This window comes from Onychomys torridus, chromosome 21 (assembly GCF_903995425.1).
Source record: "Onychomys torridus chromosome 21, mOncTor1.1, whole genome shotgun sequence".
Lineage (NCBI taxonomy): Eukaryota > Metazoa > Chordata > Mammalia > Rodentia > Cricetidae > Onychomys > Onychomys torridus.
In genome coordinates, this window is record NC_050463.1 from 19121219 (window position 1) to 19139468 (window position 18250).

Sequence of the window (18250 nt, forward strand, 5' to 3'; positions counted from 1 at the left end):
GCTGATACGTTGATACAGAAAAATGCATTGGATTAAACAAAATATATTACTACAATCAATTTCACCTTGAAAAGAAAACTTGCACAGTACTGCTATAGCGAGGTAAAGAGGCTGGAACGGGATGATGCCGGACCGGAGAAGAGATGTGCAAGGTGATTTATGGACCTGACCATCTAGGGCCTGACCATCTAGGGCAGAGGAGCTGATGAGGAAAGCCATGGGCTGGGGTGTTACGGAATAAGCCTGGGTTTCAGCACAATAAATAAGTAAATGACCGAGCAAACAGTGCGAAGCTGTTACGTGGAAAAGAGGGATTGAGCCAAAATCTAACAATGAAGTAGAAGACAGGTATGCACCAGTATTTGCCAGGCTTCAAGTCTTTGAGCAGCTGTTTGAGGGCTTGTCCCTTGTTCACTTCTGTAGGAAGGCTTGAGTCCATACACAAGAGAGTCTGGGTGTGGCAGGGGAGGCCAATGGATGTGAAGCTGGAGATGACTGGCTGGCTGGCCGCTGTGGCTTCTAGCTCAAGGTCCTAAATGCAGATTTGGAGACTTGAGCAGGTAATTCTCTGTGTTTCCCATGAGCCTTCCTAAAGTAAGTCAGAGGCCACACCTAAGCAAGCAGGAGGTGGAGGAGACAGACCACAGAGTCCCCTGAGCCCTGGCTGAAGTGAAGACATTCTAGAGACACCCTTTCATTATCAGACTACTGAGACAAAGGTCCCTAAAGAATTAGAATTTTGCCTGGGTGCATACCGCCTTTAATCCTAGCAGAGGCAGGTGGATTTCAGAGTCTGAAGCCAGCCTGGTCTACAAAGTAAGTCCAGGAAAGGCACAAAGCTACACAGAGAAACCCTGTCTGGAAAAACAAAAAACAAAAAAACAAAAAAAAGAAGAATTGGAATTTCCCTCGAGATCTCTCCCTGGGGGAAGGAAAAGCCTGAGGCCTGGTGCAGCCAGAGGAGGAGCTTGTCTCCTGGAGAGAGAGTTCTTACAGGTCTGATCATTTGCCAGAGCACCAGGAAGGATGATGAATCTGTACAATGATGAGTCAATTACAGATCGGACCACACCTTTAGCTGTGCGCACCTTTTGCCTTCTATTGGAACCTAAGCTTTGTGTCGGGAACCCTGAACGTGGACTTCTTCCCAGCCTATTGAATCAGTCTCTTCTCTGCTTTTCTCTATCCCTCTTTAATTGGCCAGTGGCTGAGTTGGGCCGGTTAGGGCTGTCCAGGTCCAGGCTCTGACTCCAGTAACAGCGGGATCTAGCTATAGCAGCCTGCTTATTTGTGCTGTCTTTACAGGTGACTGTCACATTTCAGAGTATCAACAGGCAACAGAAATACTTCCATTTAAGCCAGGCAGCGGTGGCGCACACCTTTAATCCCAACTCTTGGGAGGCAGAGGAGGGCGGATCTCTGTGAGTTCGAGGCCAGCCTGATCTACAGAGCGAGTTCAGGACAGGCTCCAAAGCTACACAGAGAAACCCTGTCTTGAAAAAAAGAAAAGAAAAAAGAAATATTTTCATTTAAACCAGAAGCAAGTACAGAAGTAGGGGTGGGAAGGATGGGGGTTGGGGGTGGGGCATTGGGGGTGGGCAGAGTGTATCCTCCAGCACAAGGGAGGGAGGAAAACCAAGGGATGGAGAGACACCGAGGGACTGGGGGGGCCCCAGCCCACACTTGGGGAGATAGAAGACCACCAGTAAAACCAAACCTGGGGCGGTTTCTCCAGAATAACAGGGTCCTTGGCCTTGAGGACCTGTACCTGCTGGGTAACAGGAAACAGCAGAAAGGCACGCAGGAGAGCTAACTAGAAACTGCATGTCTGTGGGAACTTGGGAACCACCTAGGAGCAGACTAGGGAGGCAGGGCCAGGAGGTAGGAAGTGCGTCCCTGGTTCTGGGACGTCAAAACGCAACTTTGCCAACACTTGCTGGCTTAGAGGCAGCTGGTGCTCACAGGAAGTGCCAACGGGGGAATGAATGCTGAAGGTATAAGCTAAAGGTTAATGAAGGCTCAGAGCTGCACCTTTGAGGACTCTTCCCCAGACAGTGATGATGCACAAAGACTAAGAGATAAAAGGCCACTGGTAGAAAGCTTGTGTCACTGGATGGACAAAGCCCTGGGATTCACCCCTAGCACGGAGGGTGTGGGGAGAGAGGCAGGGAGGGAGCGGAGATACTGGAGTGCAATGAAAGTACAAAAAAAAAAGAAGTCTTCCATTAGTTATTAAGAAAAGTTGGGGATCTAGAACTTGTAACATTGTAAAGGCGGGTTAGAGCATCCCTCCTCATGCTCTGCCATATCATCTTGATGTTTTCTTTAAACAAATAATCATTGCAAAAACAAACTTGCTAGTAGCTGTCTTCTTACTGAACCCCCTTTTCATACATCCTCTCTCTCTCTATTTTTTGGGGGGCTAGGGGAGCCCAGTTTGTCCTTGAACTCATGGCAATCATGCTAAGCCTCTGAAGGCTGCTATTAGAGGCCAGCAGGACAGCACCCAGTTTTCGGGGTGGTTTTTTTTTTCGAGACAGGGTTTCTGTGTGTAGCTTTGGAGCCTGTCCTGGAACTTGCTCTGTGAGCGCACGCCTGTAGGATTTGCTGAAGGAGGCGGAGGCAGGAGGATCATGAGCACCCAGGTTTTGGTTTTTTGTTTTGTTTTTTTTTGCTGTCCTAAACCATGTTGACTCTACCAACCAGGCCACAGTTTATACCCACTGTCGTCTGGTAGAGTTTCTTTCTTTCTTTTTTTTTTTTTTCTTTTCTTTTTCCGGAGCTGAGGACTGAACCCAGGGCCTTGTGCTTGCTAGGCAAGCGCTCTACCACTGAGCTAACTCCCCAATGCCCAGTTTCATTTTTATATGGCCTGAAGGAGCATTCAACTCTAAGGATGCGAAATTACATATGAAACATTATCATCTTAATTTTAAAAATACAAAATTTTGGTGTTATTTTTCTACTAATACGAGTATTGCTCTAGAGAACCCTTTATTTGGGTGACAGCTAACAACACAGTGTTAGTCCTTTTAGCCTCTTATACTCAGGATTGAAACTTGAAGACAGTCTTTCCCTCCCGCAAACATCACATCTGTATAACGCGATGTGTTTATTAATAAACTCCCAGCCAGACAACAAGCCATGTCATATACGAGGAAAGCCAGTCTCTGCTGAAACATGCAGCCACAAAGTCAGCGGTTCTAGGAGGATTAACGAATGAATGAATATGTGCATTGGCTTAGTGGACAAGAGATTGAACTTTGTGGCTCTAAGGCCTTCAGCAAATAGCTTTACATCCAGGAAAAGATTTGCTGGCTCCTGAGTGGTGCTTGGATAACGCCCAGGGGCACCGGGTGCCAGCCATCCTGGAATGTGCTTACCACACAACCCAGGCACTAAATGGTTTCGAGGAAGCTAGGTGTACGAGGCACAAACCACCCTTCCCTGTTTGGTCCTGAGCTCCGAACACGCACCTTTCAGATCTCCATTCCCATCCTTGTCGCTGTCCTTAAAAGATCTCGGGTAGATCTGGTACACAGGACCTGCCTGCCACCAGTCAAGGCATTTTGGAGAGATGGCGATGATGGCTATGGTGGCCCCAATGAGCAGGAACACGGAAACCACAGTGAGCCAGAAGAGGATCTCCCGGGGCACCCGGTAGCGAGCCTGGCCAGAGAACTGGAAGAGCACCTCCTTTGGCATCCCTGCATAGGGCCGCACAGCTTTGAGGTGGGGCTCCTCTGGAGCAGGGATGCTCACGGCGGCGTTGGCCTGTGGGGTGTCCCTGGAGCTTGGGTCTGAGTCCTGCTCTGGGATGTCTTCATTCTGGACAAACCCGTTATTGGTCCGGCATCCCTTCATACTCATCTGGATGGAGTCTCTGCTTTTGTCCTCATCCATGTCTTCCCTGTGTCCCTCTTGCCAGTGCTTTGCAGCAGGGACCGAGGTGGAAAGGCGGCTTGCTGAGTGCTGTGGTTTGCTAATGAGCTTTGAATGGTTTATAAATAAACCTGGCTGGACTTTGCCCAGCCAAGGAAGAAAGGGCAAAGGGGGTCGGGGGTAAAAATTATCTTTACACCGGATGGCTGACTCAGCTACAGTAACAATATATGGAGGAGGAGACTGGGGAGGAGGAGGCAGGGTTCCAAGCACTGTAAGATGCTACTTGTGTGAGTATCAACTGCCCACAGCAATGATGCTTGTACAAGGCAGGTGTCCTTTACCAGAGCCCGATATTTTAAAAAATGGGTATAGTGGTAAATGTTAATGCTGTTTTACAGTGTTTGGAACATAACATTTTCTTTCTTTAGTTATAAAACGGATCCTGAATTTCACAAGGGAAACTGAATGTTCTTTTTGTTTGTTTGAAGGTCTCTCTTCCCACAGATCTACACAGAAGAGACTCTGGAGGCAGGGGACCTCGCCACGTTGTTGTTGAAGCTCATTTTATCTCAGCTCAGGCTGACTCCAGACAGCCCATGTGTCTGCTAAGCTCCCTGTGTGTGCTCAGCTCGACCTTGGGTTCTTTGATCCCTGTGGCCTAGCCTTCTTTTAAGCACTTAAAGACAGCAGTGGGGGAGAAAGGCTTCTGAGCCTTGCAAGTTCAAGTGTATTACTACAGGCAAACAGTCCTTAATGCTAGCACTAAACAGTTGTTTAATCATTGACAAGTGTAGAACACATTCACATTCAGCTGAAGGGCTGAAGTGCTTGCCTCCAGGATTCCCTAAATCTCAAAGAATGAGACTATCAGCCGCACTTGAGGGCCTGTTTGATTAGATAGGAGACATTTTTCTTTTACATTTATTTTTTAAATTTTATTACTATTGTATATAGTGTGCACTTGCGTGGTCAGAAGGTAACAACACTGTGGAGTTGGCTGTCTCCTTCCACCTTTTCCTGGGTTCTGGGATTGAACTCAACTGCAGCGCCACCCCAGGCCCCCCTCCCTTTGTTTCCTCTTGTTAGGGAAATTGACTGGATGCCTACCACTGAAGGGTTTTCTGTAGAACGATTTGATCTAGAGTAATGAATCACTAAATTTTGTCTTTTTGTTGTTTTGAGACAGGGTTTCTCGGTGTAGCCCTAGCTGTCCCTGGAACTTGCTCTGTAGACCAGGCTGGCCTCGAACTCACAGAGATCCTCCTGCCTCTGCCTCCCGAGTGCTGGGTGTGCACCACCACCACCCAGCTAAATATATTCTTTTTTTTTTTGAGCTGAGGATCAAACCCAGCCAGGGCCTTGCGCTTCTAGCAAGTGCTCTACCACTGAGCTAAATCCCCAACCCTAAATATATTCTTAGAAATATGTAATGCCAAATCCCTCCTCATAAACTACATCTAATAAATGCTGCTTCTCATTGTTTTAATTATACATGAAACTTCTTTGTAATGAAAGTTGTTTTCTGCTGTTATCTGTTTTGACTAGCTGGCTTGGAAGTCACTGTGAAGACCAGGCTGACCTTGACCTCCAAGAGGTAGCTAATGAGTTTAACATGCATGTTTTAATACTGCTTTATCTGACAGATACATAATGACCATTTTCAATCCCTCCTCCCCGTGTGTGTGTGTGTGTGTGTGTGTGCCCGTGTGTGTGCCCATGTGTGTGTGTGCCCGTGTGTGTGCCCATGTGTGTGTGTGCCCGTGTGTGTGCCCATGTGTGTGTGTGTGTGTGTGTGTGTGTGTGTGTCCATGCCCATGCACAGGCACCTGTAAGCACAGGTTCACAGGACCTCAGGTTGCCTGCTCGATCACACTCTTCTTACTCCTTTGAGATAAGGTCTCAAAGCTATGCCGGTGACTGTCTAAGCAGTCCCTGTCTCTGCCTTGCTGTGGTGCTAAGGTCACTGGCACACTTAACCATGCCTGGCCTCTTACAAGGGTGCTGTGTTAAGAGCCCGGGCCCTCAAGCTTGCTCAGTATTCTGGCCCACTGAATCATCTCTCCAGGCCCTCGGTCCACAATTTTAAAGGTTCCAGTCAGTGCTGGCTAGTTTTAGGGCAGCTTGACACAAGCTAGAGTCATTCGGGAAGAGTGAACATTAACCGAGAAAATACCCTCACCAGATTGGCCTGTAGGGCATTTTCTTGAAAGGATGTGGGAGGGCTCAGCCCATGGTGGGAGTGCCATGCCTAGGCTAGCAGTCTTGGTCTAAGAAAACATGCTGGGCAAGTCATGTGGAGCAAGCCAGTAAGCAGCACCCCTCCACGGCTTTTGCATCAACTCCGGCCTCCAGATTCCTGCCTTGAGATCCTGCTCAGACTTTCTCAGCAATGGAGTGTGACCTGAGAGTTATAGGCTAAAATAAACCCTTTCCTTCCAAGCTTGTTTATGGTCACAGTGTTTCATCACAGCAACAGAAATCCTAAGACATAGTCTGGAGCCAACCAGTTCACTGTGTTTGGGCCTCTGAGGAAACAGCACACCGTGCATCACACGGAGACCTTGGCAAAAGACTGTTAACCTCAGGGCCAGAAGCAAGAGACATGAGGGACCAGAGCCCAGTATCTCCACAATGCAGTTCTTGAAATTCAATTACCATTGGAGGGCAGGTGGGACTGTGAAGAAGTATGATACTTATCCTCCTGTCTCTGCCTCATAAGTAGTAGGACTGAAGGCATATCACTACACTCAGCTTAAACAACTTAAATGATGAAAATGTTATTGGTACAACCTTAGTGCATAATCACGAACAGAGAAAACTTGACGTCACAGCACTTGCTTCCATAACAGAAACAACCCTGCTCACCCTCTTTACTTGTGACTATGACAGCCATAGCCCTTGATTTTGCAGAATGGGTGCTTTTAACAATAAACTAAATCATGAGCACACTGCTTAATCTGACTAGTGCCTTTGAATTACTATATATATCACAAGGCGTATTCACTGAGAACAAAAGACAGCTGAGGGATAGGTTTTCAACAAATACACCAAAGCACTTACCTTTAACACGAAAGGCATGTAATATGCTGGTAGATTTCATGTATATGTACATATCATGGAGATTCATACTATTAGTTAAAACATTAAATGTCAGCAGAAAACTTGAAATAATCTAAATGGACATTTCACAATGAATGGTTCATTATATCAAAGAATAGCACTTTCAATCACATCAATAAAGAATTATTTCAAAAAATAATTGTTCAGACAGGGGTACAGTGTAATTTGACAAATGAAGTCCACAAAGTAACCTGGCAATGTGTGTCAAGAGCTGTGACATTTTTCAGGGTAATTGAGGCTATTATTTTGAAACAGAAATTACACAAAAATAGAGTTGAGAATGAGACAAAAGAGGCAAAAAATATTGGAATCATGATTATATGTGATGCATGTATATGTGCATATATAAATGTATATAAAGTACAAAAGAGTACAGGAAGGCAGCATTCAAATCGGAGATGGAGAAAGAATGTTTAATAGGTCCTGTTGGACCACTGCCTATTTGGAAAAATTAATAAAGCCATGTAGCTTACTTTATTCTTTAGACCAAAGTAAGTTCTAGGTACATCAATGTGGTTGTATGTATTTTTAAAAATACACAAAAATAATCCTGGAGTTGAAAACCTTTCCTAAATGCAATGCAAAATATATATCCTAGAGCTTATAAAGGGAAAACCCAGTAAGTTTTACTTCTTTAGAAGATAGGAACAGAAAAGCACACACACACCTAGAGGAAAGCATTTGTTGTAAAACTTCTGACACACGACACTTCAGAGTGTAGCTATCTGCTTTACCAATTAACACAGCAAGTTGGAAAAAGGAACAAAGGCAGGAAGCAGACAGTACAGAGAAAAACTTACAGGTGGTTAAACATTTCACCCAGAATTGAAGAGCTGGAAATTGGAATTAAAAGGTTATATCACTGACAAGCTGTAGATGCCTGTCAGTAACATAAGCAAGCACGAGGACCAGAACCCGATTCCTAGCACTCACATTTTAATGTTTTCCCCCACTTGGTGTATGGATGTTTTGTCTGCATGTAAGTCTGTGCACGGTGTGCACAGGGAGGTCAGGAGGGCAACAGATCCTCTGGGACTGAAGATATAAATGGCTGTAAGCCACCCTGGATGCTGGAAGAGCAAGCAGCTGGTGTTCTTAACCACCATCTTGCAGGCCCTAAAATAACCTTAAAATCACATTTGTGGGGATGGGGGGGCTGGAGAGATGGCTCAGTGGTTAAGAGCACTGGCTGCTCTTCCAGAGGTCCTGAATTCAATTCCCAGCACCCACATGGTGGCTCACAGCCATCTATAATGAAATCTGGTGCCCTCTTCTGGCATGTAGGCATACATGCAATCAGGACAATATACACAATAAATCTTTGTAAAAAATATCACATTTGTGTGTTGGGTATGTGTACACATGTGCCACAGAGGTCAGAGGACAACTTATGGGAATCAGGTCTCTTCCTTCCACCATGTGGGTCCCAGGGATCAACCACAGACATTGAATTGATGACTAGCAACTTTGTGACTCGTCTTGTTGACACAAATTTTTAATTGACAAACAGCACACATACAAAATCAGGCATCACACATGACATCGATAGCCTGTTTCCCTTTCTTTCTCACTGGTACTTTTTAGTCCTGGTAGCTGAAGTCAATCATGAGTTTTTTGGAAGGAATTCCTTTTCAAAAATTATTTTACATACACAACTTGTCTTCATTTGGGTGAATTTATGATTTTGTTTACCCCCTTCATTCTCAAACATGAAAAGGAGGCAGCTAATTCTAAACAATTCTAATTCCGCTTTATACACAAAAACCAGCTAAGTGCATAATCACTGTGGTGTTGCCAGTGAATGTATTTCAACATGCATGGCCAAGCAGATTAAATATGCAGAAATCAGTCCATTACACTGAAGTTTGCTCTTCTATGTAACTGGAGTACGCAGAGATCTGAAACCTTGGGAAACCTTCCCATGATTTTTCCTAAAAGAGATGTCTACCCTCACAAAGTTTACCCCATGGTCCCTGGAAAGAGCAACATTAACCTTGGCGCAGCTTTGTACTCAAGAGACCAAATGTGCTGCCGTTTATCCTGCCAGACTTTCCTGCACTTTCGATCTTGATGAGAATTCCATTGCTCAGAAAGGGATGTTTATGCTGTGGGTACAACTGTTCACCATTCCCTAACTATAAACACACTCATTAATAAAGAGTTGTGACAAACAGTAGTACTACAATGTGGGTGTGCTCAGTGGTAGTGCTTCTCTAGCACATGTAAAACTGCAGGTTTGAGCCCTGATGAACTTCTTTTAAAGAAAGGATAAGAAAAACGTTGCCTGGGTGATGTATTATGTCAATGCACCATTTGAGGCCGTTTGCGGTGTACCCACCAGCAAATAATTTGCCTCAACAAGCAGATCTGTATTTTTTGCATTCCTCAACACAGGTCTTGGAAGTGACCTGTATTAAAATAAAAGGGTCTGAAGCAAAAATCTGTATCCATGTACAAACCTCTTGCTTTCACACTAAACACAAACACTATCTCCTTTCAAGAGGAATGACAGAAACTAGCCGTAGGATGTTTCCACAGCACACAGAACTCCACTAACTCCTGATTTGATGAGGGAAGCAAATGGAATGGCAGATTAAAGCTTTTGCCACAACAGTCCTTGGAATAAAACCACAACTGCTACCAAGAAGCCACAAACGTTTATTGCATGAACATGGAAAAACAAGGTTTTAAAAGGCAAGGTGGAAGCTCTTCTCCACCCTCTCTGATGGGCTAGAAGATTAAAGCTCTTGGCAGAATAGACACTGTAACGATGTACTGCTGGACTCATTTTTTCTTTCAAGTTTACAAAAACAAAACAAAACTTTTTGTTCTTCTTTGCACTTCTGGGCTCTTGGTAGGTCGATCGGCCACTGCTTTGTCACAAGAGTTCTCAGCTGGTTTTACAAAAGGATGTGCCCAAGACTGCCATCTGGTGGGAATGATAGACATTGAGACCATTTGCTTTTAGGTGACTTAACAGCTAAGCCCTATTTTGGGGGTAAAGAGATAGTTCATTCATAACAGCACTAAGGAATATGAAATAAGAAATTAATTTTAAAAAGCAGCCCATATAAAGGAAACTGAAACTGTAGTGGGGGCATTACAAACACTTCTGTAATTAGAAAGACGTAGCATCTTCCTGAAATGGACCTAATCCCCACTCAAAATATCACCCGCCAGCAATTTAATCTATGCATTTAAAAACACAGCCAACAGGGAAATACTGCCCACATTATCCAAAGCTCATCCTGAGGAGTAAACACATTCAACTTTTGTTTTTGTAAAAGTAGAATGAGGGGCAGAGATAAGTATATATTAAAGCTGACATTCAAGATGACATGATACTGCTAGAGTAGAGTGACATGGAATGGCCATAAAATACAACCAAATGCAACAGCTGGAACCATGGGAGAGTTATGGGAAGATGCTGTATTAGATTTTGATCCTTAAGTTCCAGTTGTATTAAATGTCTGTACCTGTATCTACTAAAAGAACAAAATCATAAAGGAAAAATTGCATTTACTTACTCATAATATGAAAACATTGTCAGTGTATGCAATTGAAGGTTGGTAAAACTGTTGAGAAAATGATAATATTCTAAAACTTTTGAATGTACACGACTCCGTAAAGTTCATCAGATTTAACATGCAAGATCGTTGCAGTTTATGTAAACTACTTCAAAAATTTTAGAGTGACCCCCCCCCAAAAAACCCTCACCAAATCTGAGTTAAAACTGGCACCTCAAGGGGAAAGGTGCTCTGATCTGTAAGAACTCTACAGTACCGTTCAGCCCTGAGCCTTTTAGCCCTCTCTAGTACATCTCCCATCACAGCTGGAAGCCCTTACTCTGCTTGAGTAGAAGAAAACCACAGCATGATCACAGATTTAGGGATGCTGTGGCACTATGTTTATTTTAGGAATGCAGTTACTCCTGAACGGACAGGTAACCTTTGCTCTTAGTCCTGCCCCTCAATATCCTGCACTGAGAAACAACAAACCATAAACAGCAGTACAGTGAGGTGGAGGAAACAATTCATGAATTTATAAAACTAGTGGTTAATTTGCTAAAGGTAAAGAAAGACATTATATATGAGCAAACTTTAATAAAAGATACACTTAAATATGAAGACTAAAAGTTCACATGTTATATAATAGAACTGGAAATTAAACCAGAAAAATACCAAACTGGAAATGTGCAAGATGAAAGTGGGAAAAGGGGGAGGGGCATTCTTGTATACTACAGGTATATAAATTGATACCATCATTAGAAGATAATTCAGAACCATTTAGTTGATTTTGTTTATATACTTTGTTTGCATTCACACGCTTATTTTAAAAAAAAATCCCAGTACATGGCTAGAGAATTAGAGTAACTTTAAATGAACAGGGAATCTCTAACCCATAGGAACTTAGCACCACCAAATACAACTCCTATTGATGAGCTTCCCAAAGACTTCGCCAACGCCTCTCTGGAGTCATCATTCTTCCAGCTGGGCCAGCTGGCATATGCCTGCAATCCCAAACACTGAAGGCTGGGCCACGGCTGAAGATCCACAGCAGTCCCCCCCTCTCTACGAGAGTAGCCAATCTTCTAAAGCATACACGCACTGCTTTTGCACTTAGCCCACACGCCATACATACCCCAGGCTGCACACCACACACCAACGCTAAGACTGCATGCACTCCTTTGCTGTACATCCTAAAGAGAAATGGCAATTCAGCTTCGGAACAAGGCTTTACTACAACTTATTACACACTACTCTAAGTGTCTAAGACTTTCACTATCTGCTACATCAGAATGTTCCTCTGGAAATAATTTCAAACAAAGGTAGTCCAACAGTACACAGCACTCAGTCAGGAACTAAACTAATAACAAGTTTGACCAAGTGGGCGTGGCACCACTATGCTATGATGGCTTTGCCAAGGACAGTTACGATGCTATGACAGAGGAAGCCTCAAAACAGATTATATAAACAGATTAAATTAAATTGTAAACAATTTAAGCTTAAAAAACACCAGTAAACTGCATATTTCTCTCATGGGGTCATTCTTCCTTGGTAACATCTGCCTTAAATTAGGAGAGACAGTCATTTCAAAGAACTGACATTTATTAGCTGGGATCAGAGTGGGAACACTTGACCTGAAGATAATTATGGAGTAGGAATTCAATATTTTAAATGGGATAGCTTTTAAAATATAAGAATAAAAGATCAAAATACAGGCTGGAGATGGGTCAGAGGTTAAGAGCACTGGCTGCTCTTCCAGAGATCCTGAATTCAATTCCCAGCACCCACATGGTGGCTCACAACCATCTATAATAGGATCAGATGCCCCTCTTTTGGCATGCCAGCATACATGCAGACAAAATACTGTATACATAATAACTTAAAAAATGTCAAAATACAAAACCATATAAATATCCCAACTTTGAGTAACTATTACGACTGAATTTTCCCTTTGCCCCAGGTGGTAACACATGGCATGATTACTGGGCCTACATCATATCGGAAAGAAGGGATCCGTGGGGCAGAGCAAATTGAAAAACACATCATAGGGGGTGGCACAAAGGTCAGCAGGTGAAAAAACCTGCCCTCAAGATTGACATGAGTGTGGTCCTTGGGACCCACACCATAAAAGGAGGTAACTCAGTCCCACATTGTCCAGATTTCCATGTGTACTTTGTGGCATGCATACCTACCTACACACAGAGACACACAAATAACATATATACAACAGAAATAAAGTAATTATCATGAGAAGGTACCAAATTTTAAATTCCAAAATGGACTTATTAAGAGAGAATATAAATTAATTCCATTTTTACTAAAGAGAACTAATTTCAAGTAAAATGAAGACAATACATGCCCACCAGGAACTGGTATTTGTATGAGTTTAGACAGAAGGCAACAAGATCTAGGTGGTAGAAATGGGCCAAGCATAGTTGGGTAACCAGTACTTGACAAGAGGCACGGTGTCGACACACAGCTATGTGAAAACTATGGGTTAAAAAATCTAGAGACGCACACGGAAAGAAAAAACTTCAAACTGCAGGAAGAGGGCCTCTTCCTGTCTGCTGTTAAGGTCTCCTCTACAGCTCCAGGAGGGTCCCCTCACTTTCTCCTTGTGGCATCTGAATAAACATGGGAAGAGCTAAGCAGTGGTGAAGGACCTTGTCAACGGTGAGAAGTCTGCTTACTTCCGGTTCCAAACAAGCCTGCACGAGGACTGCTGGCTACCCTCCTGCTCTCATCACGGATGGTATCTCTAAGAGCTTTCACGTTAAAACGCAGCAAAAGGAAAAACAAAACAGAAAAACTCAACAGCTGGTCAACATGTACACCGGCACTTGGGAGGCTGAGGCCAGCCTGGACTCCACAAAGTCAAGTATGTATGTCTCAACAACAAAAACGCAAGCAACTAAAAGCACAAAAAAAGTTAGCGATTATATATGGGGTTTCACAGAAACCATCAAGAAAAATTAAATAATAAGAGGCTCTATGTGCTACCAGGAGACAAAAATTACAAAGACAGGGAGAGTTTGAGCTCACAGAACAAAGACCAGAAACTAAGTTAAAAAGACAAATGGGAAGAGTGCTTGCCTAGCAAGTGCAAGGCCCTGGGTTCGATCCTCAGCTCCAGAAAAAAAAGAAAGAGACAAATGGGAAAGAGACTGACTCAAAAGAACAATGGTGCAAAAGATGTGAGAACTGAATTCAGAGAAGAAACTCAGGCAGCCATTAGACATTTTCACATGTAATGAGAAATCTGATTCGTGTGAGGTACTGGAGAACTGCTGGCCTCCCTGACAAAACCCAAGGTAGAAATATGGAGTACTGATGAGGAGGGGGTGGGATGGAGACATTCTGGGACTGTGGTACTATCCATGCATCTTGAGCATAATGCTTGGCAGCAACCAACTCAGATAGGAATGCTCCACAATCCAGCCACCTTCCTTCTAGAAGCACCATCAAGAGCAGTGTGCAAGACAGCTGACGTACTACCTTGAGATGTTGCAAATAACCAATACTGGAATGGTACAGTCACAAAACTGAATCCTCTGCCTGTCTTTATTACTACTTAACAACTCTTTCTTGAAGAGAGGATATAGAAGAAATGTTAACAGGTTCAGTTTAAACTTGAAGGTAGGAAACACAATTTTCTCTCCATAATACACCCAAAACAAAACACGGTGTGATCCTTTTGCCTCTGACTCTTGAACACGAGTGTGTGCTGCCAAGCCAAGCAGTGACAGTAATGGTGATCTTTTAAGAATCCCACTTTTGCCAGGCACAGTGGTGCACTTCTTTAATCCCAGCACTCAGGGAGTCAGAGGCAGGTGGATGGATCTCTGAGTTCAAGGCCAGCCTGGTCTACAGAGTGAGTTCCAAGACAGCCAGGGCTGCACAGAGAAAGCCCGTGTAGAAAAACCAAACCAACCAACCAAACAACTCTTTTCTTTCCCCAACTTCCATGGATCCCCAGACAGAGGTGGCCAACAACACTCACAACTCAGGCAAGGGCTTTTTCCAAGAGTCCTTTCTCGTAAGAGGAACCATTTAGTTTCATCTGCCTCAACTACTTTACAACAACTGACTTCCCAATTTCCGTCTTCTCAAAGTTAGTAAGTCTTTATTTACCTTTAAGTCACCTTTCAAGGGACAGAAAAAGGCAGACCTCTGAGTCTGAGGGCAGCCAGAGCTATGTAGTGAGACCCAAACAGGAGAAAACAGAAGCACTCTGGAGTTGGGAACAAGTGGGCACAGAGCAGCTTATAGATAACACATTAAGGAGAGTTTAAGCTTTACATCTAGATCACATTGACAGAATTCACCCAAAGGGGGGGGGGAATGGGGACAACAAAACCAGACTGTAACTAAACAGCACAACTCCTTCCTGTTACACTGAAGACCACGGGTTCAACTCCTAGCAGAACAAGAGCAAATAAATACAAACCAAACCAAACCACTTACCTAGTCTTTTCTTTTGGGCTCAAATAAATACTCCCAGAGTTGGGGGGGGGGGCAGAAACACAAATACAATTACTTAGATTCTGGTGCTAATGATCACCTTTTAAATACAATGCACACTAGAGATTCTTCAGCTTATGTATAAATCACAATGTAATTTTGACTGAACATTGTTTAGCTGCCTCTAGCAAACTTGGGGGATCCTAAATTTGAGGCCACTCTAGGCTATATTTATCAAGATCACCTCAAAATGAAGTAACTTCCATCCTTAAGTGCACATCTTTTTAAAAATCCCTTGTGATGAAACAGTTAGTACTGGTTCTCAGGGACTATTATCTGAGCTGTGCACTGAGCTAGCCACTTTTCATGAAAAAAGCATTGTTAGTGTCAAAGAATGATTGACAGGCTATGATTATTCAGGAGACATTTCCTCCACAATAAATGAATCAAGCATGTCACTCTAGGAAAACAACTGACAGTATTTGTTGCCAATGATAAAATTTCACCTTTCAAAAGAAAATTAAAATTCTGAAAAATCTTTCCAAAACCATCAGCTCCATAGCTTCTCAATACTTAAGATGTTCTTTAAAAAATCAATTAGATTAGGAAGTAAAATTTAACTATTGTGTAACACAAATGTTCAATCAGTGAACTAGTATTTTCAAAAATGGCCAACATGCACAGGTAGAAATCTGACCAAAACGACAGACAGACCCAAAGGACTTCACATTAACAGCACACGAAGTCTTCTCAAAGGCTAGCTTTGAACTTCACAATCCCTGTCCTAGCTAGGCATCTGCATAAGGCCAGATTTCAACAAGTGCCACAATGTGCCAGACTGCACACAAAAGAAAAAGGCATCAAAAGGCAGAGGGAAGATCCCAGTCCAATGATGAAAAGTGAAAACTGGCACCACATTTTATGTCACTTTCTTTGTTTGTATTTGGAAAGTTATTTTTCATAAACCAATGTTATTTCTACTAACATGGGGTTTTATAGTTACATACAAAAATGTCTGCTTAAAATTCCAATATGAAAACACCAATGGAATCCATAAAACAAAAAGGGTTTTGTGCCATTTAAAATTTAAGATTACAAATGGGTCCAATTTTGCAAACAACTGGACTACAAAGTTCACACAGTAACCATTAAACATGGATTCCCCTCACTGGGTTATAGATACACAGTATTTCTAACATGAGGACCACTAACCTCTCAAGAGTTGTTTTCCTCAAGTGGCATTAACAGGTGGTTTGGAGCACAGAAGTTAACTAGTACTGCCCTGCCTGGTCTGGTCGATGTCATTCATCTATGTTCATATGAATATTTTCACAAATATGCCAATGATACATATTAAAAACCACAACCAAAGTTGCACTTTTATTTTTGAAAATCACACCAAAGAGTAGTATGTCACATTGTTTTAAAATCAAGTCTTTATTAGGTAACAAGTTGGTTATGTTCACTGCATCGTATGAAACATCACAATACCATACTGGAAAGGTACTATCAGTACAGGATCGGATCAGAGTGGTCAGGTTAAACAATAAACCATTTTGCATTCTTCATTCCCCATCTTTTAACCCCCCAAACCCCAGTAAAGGGACAAGTAGTTTTTAACACCATCATGTAAAGCACTTTAACTTACAAGGCTAAAATCTAAAGAATAAATAAAATATATCGTGGCAGTAATTCCTTTTAGAGCAAAAATCAGGTGCACAATAAATCAAGTGATCAGGAAAGCTGTCTGTATTCAAATGTGGGGCTCCCAGAAACAGCTTCAGGAAAACAATACAGAAATACCATCAATTCCATTCCACACAGGACCAGATGATGACTCCTTTTTAACTACACACAAGGGCAACTACAACCTGCTGAAACACAATTGAAACCACGAGGAAAATGTTTACAAAGCATCCACAACATGGAAACCATGTACAAATGGATAGATTCAGTGCTTCTCCCAACTCCAGCAACTTCTTCTCATAAATAATTTACTCTTCACGTTCAGCACTGAATTTCATACATGCAAGACTAAGGAAAAAATTCCAAGAATTTAACGTTATTGTAAAAATAGAACTAATTAATTTAAGTACCTTATGTGACAGCCACTCTGTACCGTGCCCAATGTTATAAAAGGAAAGGTTACTGAACCCATGAAAATATCTCTGTAGATTTCCTTAGATCTAAAATAGATACTTTAAAATGTATTTATAGTATTTCAATGTGATATTCTGAGCTTTTAAAATAACATAAACAGTTAAAAATTATACCAAATTACATAAAACTTGTATCTTAAAAGCTAAAAAATTAAAACTATAGGAACCTACATATAAAACAAAAAGAAAATCACAATTTACATTATAAAGGCAAATCTCATCAATTAAAAGAACTTGAAGCAGTAAGATGACAAAGCAAATTATAAATAGCCATAAATTAATTCATTTGGTTTCAAAAGATCTAGTAAGAATTGAAGGATGTAATAGACACATGCATAAATTGTAGGGGTTTATATTATTGCCAAACACCGTATCTTGAAGCAAGGCAACATTACAAAGTGAACATTACTGGAGAACCCAGTTTGGTAATACAAGGAAATTGGAAAAAATTTAAATAACAATTAATAATAAATACATATCCTATAGTAAATTGCTCAAATGAAATTCCAAGCCACATAACTACAAAAGGCTTCCAACTTGGTGAACTGAAAAACTGGAACTTTTCTTACAATTCTTTACTCTTACATGCTTATATGTTGTGTTTGTTTTGCTTTAAAAAAAAAAACAAAAACAAAACCCATAATGTATCTTCAGAGTATCGCTAACTATATTCCCATGCACCTCAGGCACATTTGTTGATTTGTGGTAAATAATTCCATTTTTTTTTTAGGGCCAAAAATTCAATACAGTTGTAGGCAGATGCCTGAGGTTGGTAAAAATACTGTAGAGTCCAGGCAATGCTAGAGAGGCGATTACCGGGAAATACAAGTGTGAACCAATGATGGGAAATGCTAATGGTTTTCTGCTCATATCACAAAACAGTGGGAATCCACAAGAATATTTCCCCTTGTATTGAAGAAAATGTGATTAAAAGTTTTCCCCCAATTTTCAGAAAAGTATTTTAGAAGGTTTATAAGGCTATCATGAGTCTTCTAGATCTCCAGCGCCCTACAAGAAGAGAAAAGGAAGAATATTGTTATTATGTACCTGTACCACTCGGGGTGGATTGACTTTCAAAAGAAAACAAATTAGGTGAACAAATTACCTTCCTTTCTTTGT

General features: G+C 42.0%; 2 protein-coding genes across 5 annotated transcripts in view; both read right to left on the reverse strand.

Moving 5' to 3' along the window:
- The window catches only part of Slc3a1 (solute carrier family 3 member 1), a 31329-nt gene extending 27415 nt beyond the window's left edge, over window positions 1-3914 (reverse strand). Inside the window, exon 1 of the mRNA XM_036170669.1 lies at window positions 3477-3914. Coding sequence (XP_036026562.1) covers window positions 3477-3903 — 427 coding nt within the window. The 5' untranslated portion in view covers window positions 3904-3914. The remainder of the gene's footprint in view (window positions 1-3476) is intronic.
- Ppm1b (protein phosphatase, Mg2+/Mn2+ dependent 1B) overlaps window positions 1-18250 on the reverse strand; it is a 75763-nt gene that overhangs the window by 2436 nt on the left and 55077 nt on the right. Inside the window, exons 6-7 of one of the 4 annotated variants that reach the window (XM_036170660.1) lie at window positions 10533-10580; window positions 9652-9934 (exon numbers count right to left, since the gene is read on the reverse strand). The exons of 1 other annotated variant lie outside the window; for it this stretch is intronic. In XM_036170660.1, coding sequence (XP_036026553.1) covers window positions 10533-10580 — 48 coding nt within the window. In that variant the 3' untranslated portion in view covers window positions 9652-9934. Of the gene's footprint in view, window positions 1-9639; window positions 10581-16388; window positions 18140-18250 lie in introns of those variants that run through there. 2 more of the 4 variants (XM_036170659.1, XM_036170661.1) reach the window with 2 other exon arrangements.